General features: G+C 43.6%; 1 protein-coding gene across 3 annotated transcripts in view; it reads right to left on the bottom strand.

Annotated features, from left to right (window-relative positions):
- The window catches only part of LOC106587084 (tetraspanin-4), a 109,408-nt gene that overhangs the window by 35,854 nt on the left and 59,776 nt on the right, over positions 1 to 13,778 (bottom strand). For 2 of the 3 annotated variants that reach the window (XM_014175024.2, XM_045708307.1), the window contains exon 3: positions 1,969 to 2,160. In XM_014175024.2, the coding sequence (XP_014030499.1) occupies positions 1,969 to 2,160 (192 nt within the window). Of the gene's footprint in view, positions 1 to 1,968; positions 2,161 to 11,747; positions 11,826 to 13,778 lie in introns of those variants that run through there. The other variant, XM_045708308.1, reaches the window with a different exon arrangement.

Below are 13,778 nucleotides of genomic sequence, written 5' to 3'. Positions count from 1 at the left end.
CATGTGGCCTATAGCCTGTTTTAGAGAAATATAATCATTGAATATTGTAAGAGCTTTCATTGTCTGCTCATATGCCCCCTTTATTTATCCAACGGTTCTGACTCTGTGTACTATGCCAGAGTTTGTACATCTCAAATGTCAGTAGAAACCACATTTATTTAAGCAAGTCCGCCATATCAGCTATGTTTTTTTCAAAAGCAGTAAATGAGGCTGAATGTGTGAGGATCGAAGCTGGAGACGAGAAGCAGGTACAGGGAGAACATTTAATAAACAACGGACATGAACCGGATCTGGAAAGGAGGAAAATAACAACATTAATTCTGACACAGGGAACAAGCTGAGGAGCAGACAGATATATATATTTTTTAACCTTTATTTAACTAGGCAAGTAAGCTAAGAACAAATTCTTATTTTCAATGAGGGCCTAGGAACAGTGGGTTAACTGCCTTGTTCAGGGGCAGAACGACAGATTTGTACCTTGTCAGCTCGGGGATTTGAACTTTCAACCTTCCGGTTACTAGCCCAACGCTCTAACCCTGCCGCCCCAATAAAGAGGGGGTAATCAACAAAGTAATGGAGTCCAGGTGAGTCCAATATTACGCTGTTGCGCGTAATGATGGTGACAGGTGTGCGAAATGAAGGGCAGCCTGGTGCCCTCAAGCGCCAGAGAGGGAGAGCGGGAGAAGGCATGACAGAATTAACTGTTTAGCTACCAGACAAGGCTCCACTGAAAGCCAGGTGTAGCAGTGGTAAGGTGTTGGGACTGCTGTTGGGACAGCTTTATGTAGGCGCTAAAAGTGTGTGGGCACCGTTTGTCACCGTTATAGTGGAATTAATGTATTGTTTAGTGTTGTGTTGTGTAGTGGGTTTGCTGGCATGCACCTAAAAACATGTTTGTTTTTTTGCCCCACCAAGATTTATATGCTAAAATCGCCACTGGCAAGGCTACATGTCCATAATCACATCCTATATCACTTAGAATGCATGCCAATTACATTGATTCATTCTAAGTGATCTGCTAGTGTGGATATTGGAAAAAAGCTTTGTATTCTCCAACGAATCTCATGGAGATAATGGAATAAAACGTGAAAACTTAACCTCACTAATAGACTTTCAGTACACAACTGTTGTAAAATGCCGCCCACAACAAGTTATTGCCATGTTACAAATTACCACTCAACCGTATTACTTTGAATCCCGATACATATCAGGCACGAAGCACCACAGCACTTCAACAATTAGCACTGTCAAATCTTAATCTATTTCCCCCTCAATGATCAGTTCAGTTATCAAATCTCTAATTGCTTTTCTAATGAAAGCAGAGGGTTAGAGCTGTCTATTTCGAAATCGATGTGAAGGCTCAAGGTGATTCGTCAGTCGCTGCGAAAAAGCCTTCGCGGACATCGTCTTCCTATCAAATCGACACAGCGGTCCAACCGGCTAGGCACTCTGGGAGAATGTCAAGGCCGATACTAATGATGGGCTTTAGCTCTACGATACGTTTGATGATCGGTCCCATGGGGCCAGTAATTGAGCTACCTGCTGTGCTGCTGTCAAACTTGATTTAATTGCTAGGTTTAAAGGCTAAGTTAACAGAGTGTTAGTCGTTCGAAGTAAATCAAACTATATGGTTTGTTATACGATGCGAGACTTGTTCTTATCAACCAGAGACAATTCTGACTTGAAATAGCGTTTTTAATGGAAAGATCTTCATGGAGCTTGGAGTTATGAATGCGGGTCTAAAGTTCCTGCATGGGCCGCATATACTGAATGTACATAATGTATAATCACTGTCTGTTGATGTTGACATCTGTATGTTGCTTTGGATAAAAGCATCTGCTAAATTACAATTTAAAAAATGTGAATATAACATGACGCTTACAGCAGAAATGTGAATGTGTATAAATACTAATTATCAAGGGTATTTTTGTCAACAAGAGTGGCAGATACTCTTTGTTAGATACTCACACTCAGCAACAGCGGACGACTTTCTTTGACAGCTCCGACACAGCCGAGGCAACCTATCACCATGATGATGGTCCCGACCGCAATGAGTAGATTGGCTGCTGAGAGGGATGGGAGGGATGAGGAGAGTGTGGCAAAGTTGCCCTGGGTCACTGACAGCCATACCCCCACGCCTAGTATTCCACAACCCCCCAACTGTCAGAGAAAGAAGGAGGAGAGAGAAAGAAAGACAAAGTAAGAAAGAAAGAAAATATTGAGAAAGTGAGTAACACTTTCATAAAATACATCAGGATTATTTGGTGCACACATATACATTTAAACACAACACACACAAATCCCAAGGCGATGCCAGGAAATGCATTGCCCGGCATGCTCAACCAAGACTAGAAGACTCGATTTGCATGGCTAAATATGTGATTATTGTTTTTCTCCCGCACTTCTATTCCCAACTGTAGAACAACAGCAGATCTGTTTTAATCAGCTCTTGAGCTCAAAGTAGGGCAGGTCATGAATAAAACTGCTCTGAAGTGTTGTGTGCTGCCGCTCCAATCACTTAGACATGTTGGTGCAAGTCATCCATCACCATCCACCATGATCAGAATATTAGGACAGCTGGAAATTAGAAGATGATTATACCGCTGTCTCTCCTCATACCCCTGAGAGAGGCGTCAGACGGGAATCATGGTCAGAGAGAGGGAGAGAGATAGGAAAGGAGAGAGAGAGAGGAAAGAAGAGAGAGAAAAGACCTAGAAATTGATAGACATAGAGGCAGACAGGGCACTGCATTAATGTACATGAAATAACAATGACAAGTTAAAACAAATATGATACATGCTCCAAGGCCCTATGTTATCGACACATACAGTAGCGCTTTACATAGGTAAATACCACATGCTCTGTGCCTCTGTTAGTACAACATCTCCATAACATACTGCTGCTGAGAGGACCTCATACTGACATCTACAGTATGTGGGCTGCCCTCTAACCCTGAAACTGTGATGGAGAGACTAGAGAGATGTACAGATCAGACCGCCTGACAGCGCTCGAGGGATGATAGGAAAATGATCTCGGGAGCCTTCACAGAACCCCCGTCTGCCCTCCTTATGAGACTACAGTTTCCTCTTTTCATGGTTCATGAATCCATGGTGTTCTATGTGAGACTCTGCTTGCGTCCCAAATGGCACCCTATTCCCTATATTAGTGCACAACTTTTGACTAGAGCTTTATGTGACCAGGTCAAAAGTAGTGCACTACATAGGGAATAGGGTGCCATTTGGGACGTACACTCTGTGTCGTAGTCCTATTAAGAGTTAATTTGCTGAGAAAAAGAAAACTCTCCAAGGCTCTAGTCTATTCATTGTGAGGCCAGACTGCCATCCCTTTCAATCAATGAGTATTATTCAGTGTGTTGGCTATACTCGAGCACTTACTTTTGTTAAATTGGTCTGCTGATGGTGTTATGCTATGGATGTCCTTGTGGTAAAATGAAAACTAATAAAAGCAACAACAAAAAAAGTAACTATCAAAAGTAAACGACAGCAGTTCTATAGCTATTTCCAAACAATGCCAATGACAATCTTTTAAATTGAAAAGCACATGCTTGAGAGAAAGTATAACGATCAAACCTTCATTACGACATATTTTAGCCAGCAGATGAGCTTTGCCAACTCAAGTTTTGATAAGGGCATGGCATCATGAACACACCATAAAATGACTTTCAACTTGTGTTTCATTGCTTGGAATATAATCTGACAGTCTGATGTTTTAGAGGTGTAGAAATAGGGAAAGATGGCACATCTGGTCTGTCGAGAACAGAAGTTACAAAACTTCTATTAGATCAAATAAGCCTCATATCAAAATAGCAACTGATTTTTATTCCCCGCCACATACAAAAATTCCTCACTTACTAATAATCTATGATCTGCTTAACATAGATTTTGGGCAGAGTAAACCCTCTTGCTTCACCTGTTCCTCTCTGCCCTAACCCCAATCTTAAAGGGGAAATAAGCAGTTGCTACATCCATTTTTTGACTTATAAATTATGACCCGTTTCAGGAAGCTAGGCGTATGTCGCACGTCACTACTTCACGAGAGAGACATTTGAACGCAATTACAGAAAGTAGTCCATCACAACTTTTCCCCACTGACATTTATTGATAGCAATGATGTTGAGACCAGTAGCAACACTTTTGCAGATCTCCATGGCTAACATTATATCTTTCAAAAAAGCTGCAGTAGCAAGGATTATCTGCACATACGGAGCAGCTCATGTTATAGACAGAAGACTGCTACATGGCAGACCAATCCGAACTCATCTCTCGGCATGTCCAGCCCATCCATTATCTTAGCCAATCATGGCTAGCAGGAAGGTTCTGGTCTTCTTCTGTGGCTAAAACCAACTAGGCTGATAATTTAACAATTTTATTCACATTTACAGATGGCATACAAGTTTATTATTAAGGCACATGAAAGTTTAAGGCATTTCTGACAACAAAAAATTGATAAAAGTAACTGTGAAGTAGTGACGTGCGACATACACCTACAGTAGCTTACTGAAACGGGTCACATTTTGTAGTTCTAAGTCTACTTTCATCCAATGTAAAAAAAACACTATTTAGAATGTTGCAACATAAGACCGAATAGAGGTGGCCAGTCACAATGAATGATATGTACCTACTGATTTTTAAATAAAATAACTTAATAATCTCATGAGTTTAGTTCAACTGTCTTACCCCATCATAACCCAAAATATAAACTTGTTTTACTCCAATGTTTGTCAACAAAGTAAATGTAAGCAAACACAATATAGCCTGAAAACATGCTTAAAACTCTAATTTCGTTATCACGGATGGTCAGTCCTTGCATCCATAGCTCTGTCTATGAATTTGAGAGTGGTTACATTTCTCCAGCCCCGTCCCTTATCTTTTTACCAAAATGGGTGTGGAGTCGTTTTGTTATTGTTTCTACTGACGATTTCTGCTTTGACCCTATAGCCTCGATCAGACCAAAAGTGTCATTGTCACGAGTGCTATCTTTGTATTCCCTGTCATAAATTAGCCAAGGCGCAGCGTGCTGGTAGTTCCGCATATTTTATTTGTGAACTTGAACAAAAACAATAAACAGGTGAAACTGAAACAAACGTGACGTTCTGGGGCTGCTCACACACAGCTGCACAAAAACAAGATCCCACAAAAACACAAGGTAAAAACAGGCTGCCTAAGTATGGCTTCCAATCAGAGACAACGATAGACAGCTGCCTCTGATTGGAAACCATACCTGGCCAAAACATAGAAACAAAAAATAGAATGCCCACCTATCACACCCTGACCTAACTAAACAGATAAAACACAGCTCTCCTAGGTCAGAGGGTCCGGGTGGGCATCTATAATTATCGGCGGCTCTGGTTCCGGGCGTAGCACCCCCCCCCGCTTCTGTGAGGAACCAGACCATGGATCAGACCGCCACTGAAGACTCTGGGCTGCAGACCGCCGTTGAAGACTCTGGGCTGCAGACCGCCGTTGAAGACTCTGGGCTGCAGACCGCCGTTGAAGACTCTGGGCTGCAGACCGCCGTTGAAGACTCTGGGCTGCAGACCGCCGTTGAAGACTCTGGGCTGCAGACCGCCGTTGAAGACTCTGGGCTGCAGACCGCCATTGAAGACTCTGGGCTGCAGACCGCCGTTGAAGACTCCAGACTGAGGAGCATCACTGGAGGCACAGGTTCCGCGCCATGGATCATCACTGGAGGCTTCGTGCCATGGATTATCCCTACAGGCTCCGGACCATGGATAATCCCTACAGGCTTCTCACCATGGATTATCTCTACAGGCTCCGGGCCATGGATTACCTCTGGAGGCTTCGTGCCATGGAACATCCCTACAGGCTCCGGGCCATGGATCATCACTAGAGGCTTCGTGCCATGGAACATCCCTACAGGCTCCGGGCCATGGATCATCACTAGAGGCTTCGTGCCATGGAACATCCCTACAGGCTCCGGGCCATGGATCATCACTAGAGGCTTCGTGCCATGGAACATGCCTACAGGCTCCGGGCCATGGATCATCACTGGAGGCTTCGTGCCATGGATCATCTCTACAGGCTTCAGACCATAGATTATCACTGGAGGCTTTTCTCGTGGAGCTGGAACAGGTCTCACCGGACTGGAGAGACGCACTGTGGACCAGGTGCTCAGAGCAGGCACCGGCCGTACTGGGCTATGGAGGTGCACTGGAGGGAGAGTGCGAGGAGCAGGCACAGGACGTACTGGGCTATAGAGGCGCACTGGAGGGAGAGTGCGAGGAGCAGGCACAGGACGTACTGGGCTATGGAGGCGCACTGGAGGGAGAGTGCGAGAGGCAGGCACATGCTCACCACAATAAGCACGGGGAGTTGGCTCAGGTCTCACCCCTGGACCAGCCAAACTACCCGTGTGCCCCCCCAAAAAAATGTTTTGGGGCTGCCTCTCGTTCTTCCCCGGTAGGCTACGATACCTGTCTATTACCTGGCCCCAAGTCCAGTTTCTCCTTTCGGTCCACTCCTTCATCGACCAGGTATCCATCTCTGCCCGGGCACACCGCTTGATCCAATCATGGTGGGTAGTTCTGTAACACTTTAGAAAAAGCTTATTTCTCTAAAATGTTGTGCACAAATTTGCAGTTTTGTCACACAACACAATGCCACAGATGTTTCAAGTGTTGAGGGAGCGTACAATTGGCATGCTGACTGCAGGAATGTCCACAAGAGCTGTTGCCAGAGAATTAAATGTTCATTTCTCCACCAAAAGCATCGTCAAACATTGTTTGGCAGTACGTCCAACCAGCCTCAAAACCGCAGACCACGTGTAACCACGCCAGCCCAGGACCTCCACATCTGGCTTCTTCACCTACAGGGATCGTCTGAGACCAGCCACCTCGACAGCTGGAAAAACTAATTCTGATTGGCTGGGCCTGCCTCCCCAGTGGGTAGGCGTATGACCCCTCAGGGCCACCTATGGCTGCTCCCCTGCCCAGTCATGTGAAAACCATAGATTAGGGCCTCATTTATTTATTTCAACTGACTGATTTCCTTATATGAACTGTAACTCAGTAGAATCGTTGAAATTGTTGCATGTTGTGTTTATATTTTTGTTCAGTATACTTCTGGTGTACCAAAATGTTATGACACTCAGTCTGATCGAGGCGTTACCCTAACCCTTGCCTTAACCATAACCTTAACCCTTACCTTAACTATTTTAAATGCCAACTTTAATGCGGTAGGGACGTCCCAAGGATTCCAGATAGTAAGGACAGTTTGGAAACTGTTGATATACTTTCATAATTTGCCAGAGTTTAAAAAATATCAGCACCAACATGTCTCCTTCCTTCCCTCATGGTGTACTACGTTTCACCTAAAACTTAAGAATCTCGCTCTCTTTATCGGCAATTAACTAGATCATATCCCGTGGGAAATGTATGTAATTAAACGTCCCAATTGGCAAGACAACTTAATTCCCTACATTTGCATAAATGCGGCACGATTACAACACTGCCCCAGTTTTCTACTCACATTCGCATGACAAAAACGTTTGAGGGGAGAAATACGTGTAATGGGTCGTTTGCGAACTAACAGCTCTTTTTGATGAACTTTGGGAAGCAAATTGCATCGTTGAAAGAGCTGTTCATGTGGCTCCCTAATTTGCATACTGCTACTACTGCTTTTTGAGCTTCAAACAACGATTATCTGCAAATAAGTTACAAAATCATTATCTGAAGATGGTACATTTTCACTGCAGAAACATAAATAGTGGGGAGAACACGTCATTCTGGTCCACGCTTATGTGTAAAAACTATTTTAAAAATCGAATAATTTGTTCAGGTAAAAATGTACTTGAACGTGCATATCACGATCTGACATAATGGTAGCCTACTTTTTGTGCGTTACATGAGTGATTTTCAAGCATTTTGAATTAAGAGCCGTTTGGGAGCCTAATGATGCGTCTCTTTTACGTGAATGGAGCCAAATGATGATGCTCATCGAAAAGAGTCGGAATGCCCATCACTAAGAAATACGGGTGGATTTTCAGTTCAATTTCAGTAGGGAGTTCGTTGTTTACATGACACCACAGAGGCGTGTGGTGTCAGAGGCGTGTGGCTGATGGACGAGCTGCATATCAAAAGGGTCTCAGCACTGAAATGTAGCCCTATTTATGTCTAACCAATCTGTATTTTGGCAGAGGGGTATTATGCATCATGCAGTGTTATGAATTGGATGATAGCCCGTTTTACAGCACAATGCGAGATGATTTCTAGCAGTGGCAAAAAGAGAGCATTTCCCCACCGCCAAAAAATAACATCACGGTTTTTATTGACTATTCAATTCGGGACAGGTTGGGTCCCACATCATCAGGTTCAATCTGAACTTGATGAAACGTTGAACAATTCACCATACTTAAAGACTATAGGCTACATCTCAGCAGTTCTGTAACGTCAAGAGAAACCCAGTGCATTTGTAATCAGATTTAGATGTGTATTAAAACAAATTGTTTATTCCATTTTCGGCATGGAAAATATTGAAAAGGTGTTCAGTAATTATGCTTCTGCATAATTACCAGTGATTAATTGGACTAATTCATCAACTCAGTAAGGGACTCGTCCTTTTGAATCTCTCAATAGCAGCGAGTTAGTTCGACACCAAACTAAGACAAATGATTGGGCTCCTGAGTGGCGCAGTCTAAGGCACTACATCTCAGTGCAAGAGGTGTCACTATAATAACAGAGTCGTCGGGGTTTGGCCGGAGTAGGCCGTCATTGTAAATAAGAATTTGTTCTTAACTGACTTGCCTAGTTAAATAAAGGCTAAATACAATTAGTGAGTCTAAGCAGATTGTTCATTCTTTGTTAAGTGGGTTGAAAGAGGGAGCTGAATCACCCCTGAGGCCTTCTGGTATCTATAGCTAAAACTGGTGCCAAACAACAGGTTTTTTTACCCTGTTCCCATGATCTGTTTGTTTGGTCTTGCCAACTCCTATATGACAATAACCATAGGAGTTGGCAAGACAGCACAATCAGATCTGGGACCAGGCTACTGATTTGTATCTTCTTACATATCAGTATTCATAACATCATCTCTATACTCCAGATGTTATAGATCACTATCCAGGAGTCCCCACAGTAATGCTGTATGTATTATCTGCCAAATGTGTCCCTCCGCTCTGTCACATCTCCCACAATCTGTTTGTATATGTGGGAGTTAGAATAGATAAAGGGAAAATGCTTTCGGTATGCATTTATGGTTTGTTGTGCTAGTGGGTAAATCTGTCATTTATATCCAAGTCTCAGATATTGGAACTTAGACACTCCTATTCCCAAGCAATGTAAGAAAGCATCAAAGGAGTACATGTTTCAGGATGTGATTTGGTGTCATCATACAAAAAAGTGTGGTGGTAATTTATGACAGAAGAAAGAAAAGCCAGTAATGCTCTCTCAGCATTTGAATAGACAAAGTTTTAAACAGAAACGATGACTATATGGACTCTGCAGTTGTTGCAGAGTAATATACAGTATCTCCTTGTAGAGTAGAGCCAGGGTTCATAAATAATAATACTCTTAGTCCAGTTAGGCTAGAGGCAAACTATCAGTCATGTATTTGTATCACCCCCCCCCCCTTCCCCCCAAAAAATGGAGGCACACAGGAGAGCATCTGATACACAGCCTGAGGACCAGTGGAGCTCTTGGATATATCCTGGTAGTGCTAGCAAGCTAGCGAGCTTGTCTACATCCCCCTACTACTGGCTTGAAAAGCTAAAGGTCCTTGAACATTAAGATGCTCTCATCCCCAATACTATAATGTTTCCCCTTCATGGTGAATAGAGAGCTCCCGGCTAGCAGCTAGCCTCTTCACCACCATGACCATGTTATCATCCCTAGCTTCCAAACAGACACCATTACTCCTCGTTCTCCACCGTGATAGCCAAACGCGCTGCGAGTATTCCGGTGGGTGCTACACATTGGCGGTGGATGGGGTAATTTACCTTACATACAATGTAAAGTGTTTTGAGACCTTGGCGAACATAAAATGCAATTTATCACTCAGGCGGCGGTTCATTCAAGACAGAGGTCCCAATTCAATCTAAATCTAAACGCTTGTCATTAACAAGAACGCAATCCAGGGAAAGAAGGATGCATTGCATCTTGAGACCATTGCATCTTGAGACCATAGCTTTTTTTCAGAGTATAGCCAAGTGGCAGTTTGAAACTGATTCAGATTGTTTAATAGTCACAGGGTTGCAGGTGTGATTGCAGCGTACAGTGAAAATCTTAGGCTTCGAGCGCCAACATGCAGAACTAGTGAAATAAAATAAGGAAAATGGTAATAAAAAAACTATAGAAATAGCACTATATTCATGATAACAACTGAGGCAGTGATGAATAAATAAATGTCCATTGGGGTGAGACTTGAGGGGGTGAGGTGGAATGACCATAGGGGGAGCAGAAGCATAATCATTGAGTGAAATAAAACCAAAAAGTAATAATATAAATATTAACAACAGCAACAGTGATGAATGTCGTTGGAGTGGGGGCAGAGTAAATGTCCGTTGGGGCGACACCAAACTAAGCGAGTTGGTTCGCTTACCTGCTACTCCCCCTATGGGAGTAGGGGCCTGAGCCTGATGGTCTGAGGGTGGAAACTATTGGCCAGTCTTTCAGTTTTTGCCATGATGCTCCTGTACTGCCCTTGTCTGAGTGATTGAAGCGGGGAGAACAGGGTGTGGCTGGGGTCCCTGATGATCTTCTTGGCCTTCATGCAACACTTGGTGTTGTAGGTATCCTGTTGGGCAGGCACTGTGCACCCAATGGTGCTTTCGACTGCACGTATCGCCCTGTGAAGAGCCTTGCTGTCCACAGCGGTGGAGTTGCCGTACCAGGCTGTGATGCAGCCTGACACTATGCTCTTGATGGTGCTCCTGTAGAACACTGTGAGAGCCCTCAGGAGACAGGCCAAATTTCCTCAGCGTCCTGAGGTGGAAGAGTCGCTGTCGTGCCTTCTTCACTACGGTGTCCATGTGGTTAGACCATTTCAGCTTCTCTGAACACAAGTATACAGCGGTGGTGCATAATATAATGTGTCAAGCCTCTGGTGCATTTTGAAATTCCACTGAGTGCTACAGCTGCTTGCATTGATGCACATGGGGAGAGCTCCAGCAAGCATGGTTTACAGAAGGCGGAGTATGATTGTCTCTCTGGAACACAGCACAGCACCAAACAAAACAACACAGCCCCTGCAAAACCATATAAATAAACTGTGGCTGTTAGAAAAAAGTAGCGAGGAAGAAAGATGGAGAAAGAGATAGAAAGACAAGGAAAGAGAGCGAGGGAGGGAAAGAAGGAAGGAAAGAGAGAGAGGGGAGGGAGAGAAAGAGAGAAGCATGCCCATGGTAATCAATAATGTTCTCTAGGGGATTCTCCCTTGTTCCTCCTCCTCTTCTTCCTACTCCTCCTCCCTTATTCCAATAGCATGTACCACACACCCACACACACAATAGCATGTACTGTACACACAGCAAACACACCACGCGGCCCACACACAGGTACCCCAGGGTCTAGGCTCATTATATCAACTATGCTTGGCGAGAACAGTGATTTGTTGTGGTAGCTGCCCAGTTTGTTAGACCTTGTCGACACTCCCCTGTGACAGCAATCATCTCTGTCTACAGCCATGTCACTCAGCAAGGGCCCGGGTCTCCGGCATTAATAAGCAAGGTTAAATTTAGCTAACGTTGTGTTTAAGCTAAACCATTTGAAGTACACTGAACAAGGATATAAATGCAAAATGCAACCATTTCAAAGATTTTACTGAGTTATAGCTCATATTAAGGAAATCAGTCAATTGAAATACATTCATTAATATCCTAATCTATGGATTTCACATGACTGGGAATACAAATATGCATTTGTTGGTCACAGATACCAACAACAACAAAAAAGGTAGGGCCATTTGCCTCATGCAGCACGACACATCTCCTTAGCATATACTTGATCCGGCTGTTGATTGTGGCCTGTGGAATGTTGTTCTGCTCCTCTTCAATTGCTGTGTGAAGTTTCTGGATATTGGCAGGAACTGGAACACGCTGTCGTACACATGTCTGGTGTGTATGCAGGCCATGGAAGAACTGGAACGTTTTCATCTTCCAGGAATTGTGTACAGATCCTTGTGACATGGGGCCGTGCATTATTATGCTGAAATATGAGGTGGTGGCGGCGGATGAATGGCACGACAATGGGCCCCAGGATCTTGTCAAGGTATCTCTGTGCATTCAAATTGCAATTGTATTCATTGTCCGTAGCTTATGCTTGAGGATGTATTTCTGATCAATCTGATGTTATTTTAATGGTCAAAAAATATGCTTTTCTTTCAAAAACAAGGACATTTCTAAGTGACCCCAAACTTTTGAACGGTAGTGTATACACAACAACTCAGCAGCCGTTACCCTTTACCCAATGTTGAACATGTTATGAAAAATATTTTTCATAGGCATGCTAGGCTAGAGCAATTCGACAACTTATCACAGAGCTGTTATTTCATGTTTGAGTGGTGCTTATGCATGTATCATGAATGCCTGGGAAACCGTTGGTGTATAGCGTCATGGCTCACTTTACAGTAGTCTGCAAGGTCAAGGTTTTTAGACATTTTGTATTATCTTTTCCCACCAAGAATGTAAGATTGTCTACAATAGTCTACCACACGACCTTTAAAAAAAAGCATACAAAAAAAACACAATAACACTGAATAAAACCCGAAACCAAAGTAAATATCAGAAGCTATTTACTGTACTTGCCAATCACATTTCTAGAACAAATGACCACCTTGTGAAACTCTTCCTTTCCATATTTCTTTCATCTTCTTCGATAATGGCCCTCCTCACTCAGCCTTTCTGTGCATTCAGGCAGCACTAATAGCATTGCAGAACATCCTTCCACAATAGTGCAGCTAAAGGACTCCATTAAATGAAGATGGATAGGAGATGATTGTGGTGGCCTCCACAGCTGGTTCCATATAGCCCAGACTCAGACGTACTCTCCGTGTGCTTGAGAGATAAAGGCATCATGGATGACACACATCAGCGACATGATGGGGGATGAGATTTTCTCAGGGTTGAGCCGACAATGAGAGTATGAGATCAAACAGGAGGGGAAGAGAGAGGGAATACAGTGGGGGGAGAGGAAGGAGGAGGCAGGAAAGAGAGGAGTAGGGAAGGGGGGAAAGAGAGGGAGGGGGGTTGAGAGCGGAAAGAGAAAGAGGGGGAGAGGGAGGGAAGGGGAAAGAAAGAAAGAATAATGAGACAGATATTTCACCGGATGTATAAATGTGAATCATCCGGTTGGTGTTTCCACTCACTACCAAATATGGTGGTGAGAGGAAGCCCAGTGTCCGGCAGTGGGACATGATGGAACAAGATGAATTTTGGCTGACATTCTGCACATTTTCTCATCTATGAAACCTTTTGATACGGTTTTCTGTTTCCAAAACTAGAATCTGTTACAAACAGAGTGGATAAAGTTTTGAAGGCTTTACCCTTTACCCAATTTAAAATGTAAAATTGCATTGTTTAGAAGGAGTGCAAGGGTAAATTTAGTTATTGCGCAACTTCACAGAGTAGGCGTACCCCAACGGAAATATGCAAATACATGCTAGAACGCGCCAATAAGCTCTTGCTCGCTTGTGCTTTGCTCTGCCTACCCACTATGATGAATGTGCTCCCATTGGAGACGACAGGCTGTTGTCTATCTTGGGTTAGTTATAGAAATATTTGGTCAGTGACCAATGAGCAGTAGTGGT

This window comes from Salmo salar, chromosome ssa26 (genome assembly GCF_905237065.1).
Source record: "Salmo salar chromosome ssa26, Ssal_v3.1, whole genome shotgun sequence".
NCBI classification, from domain to species: domain Eukaryota; kingdom Metazoa; phylum Chordata; class Actinopteri; order Salmoniformes; family Salmonidae; genus Salmo; species Salmo salar.
Note: the sequence above shows the minus strand (reverse complement) of the source record. Positions and strands in the feature narration are given on the sequence as shown.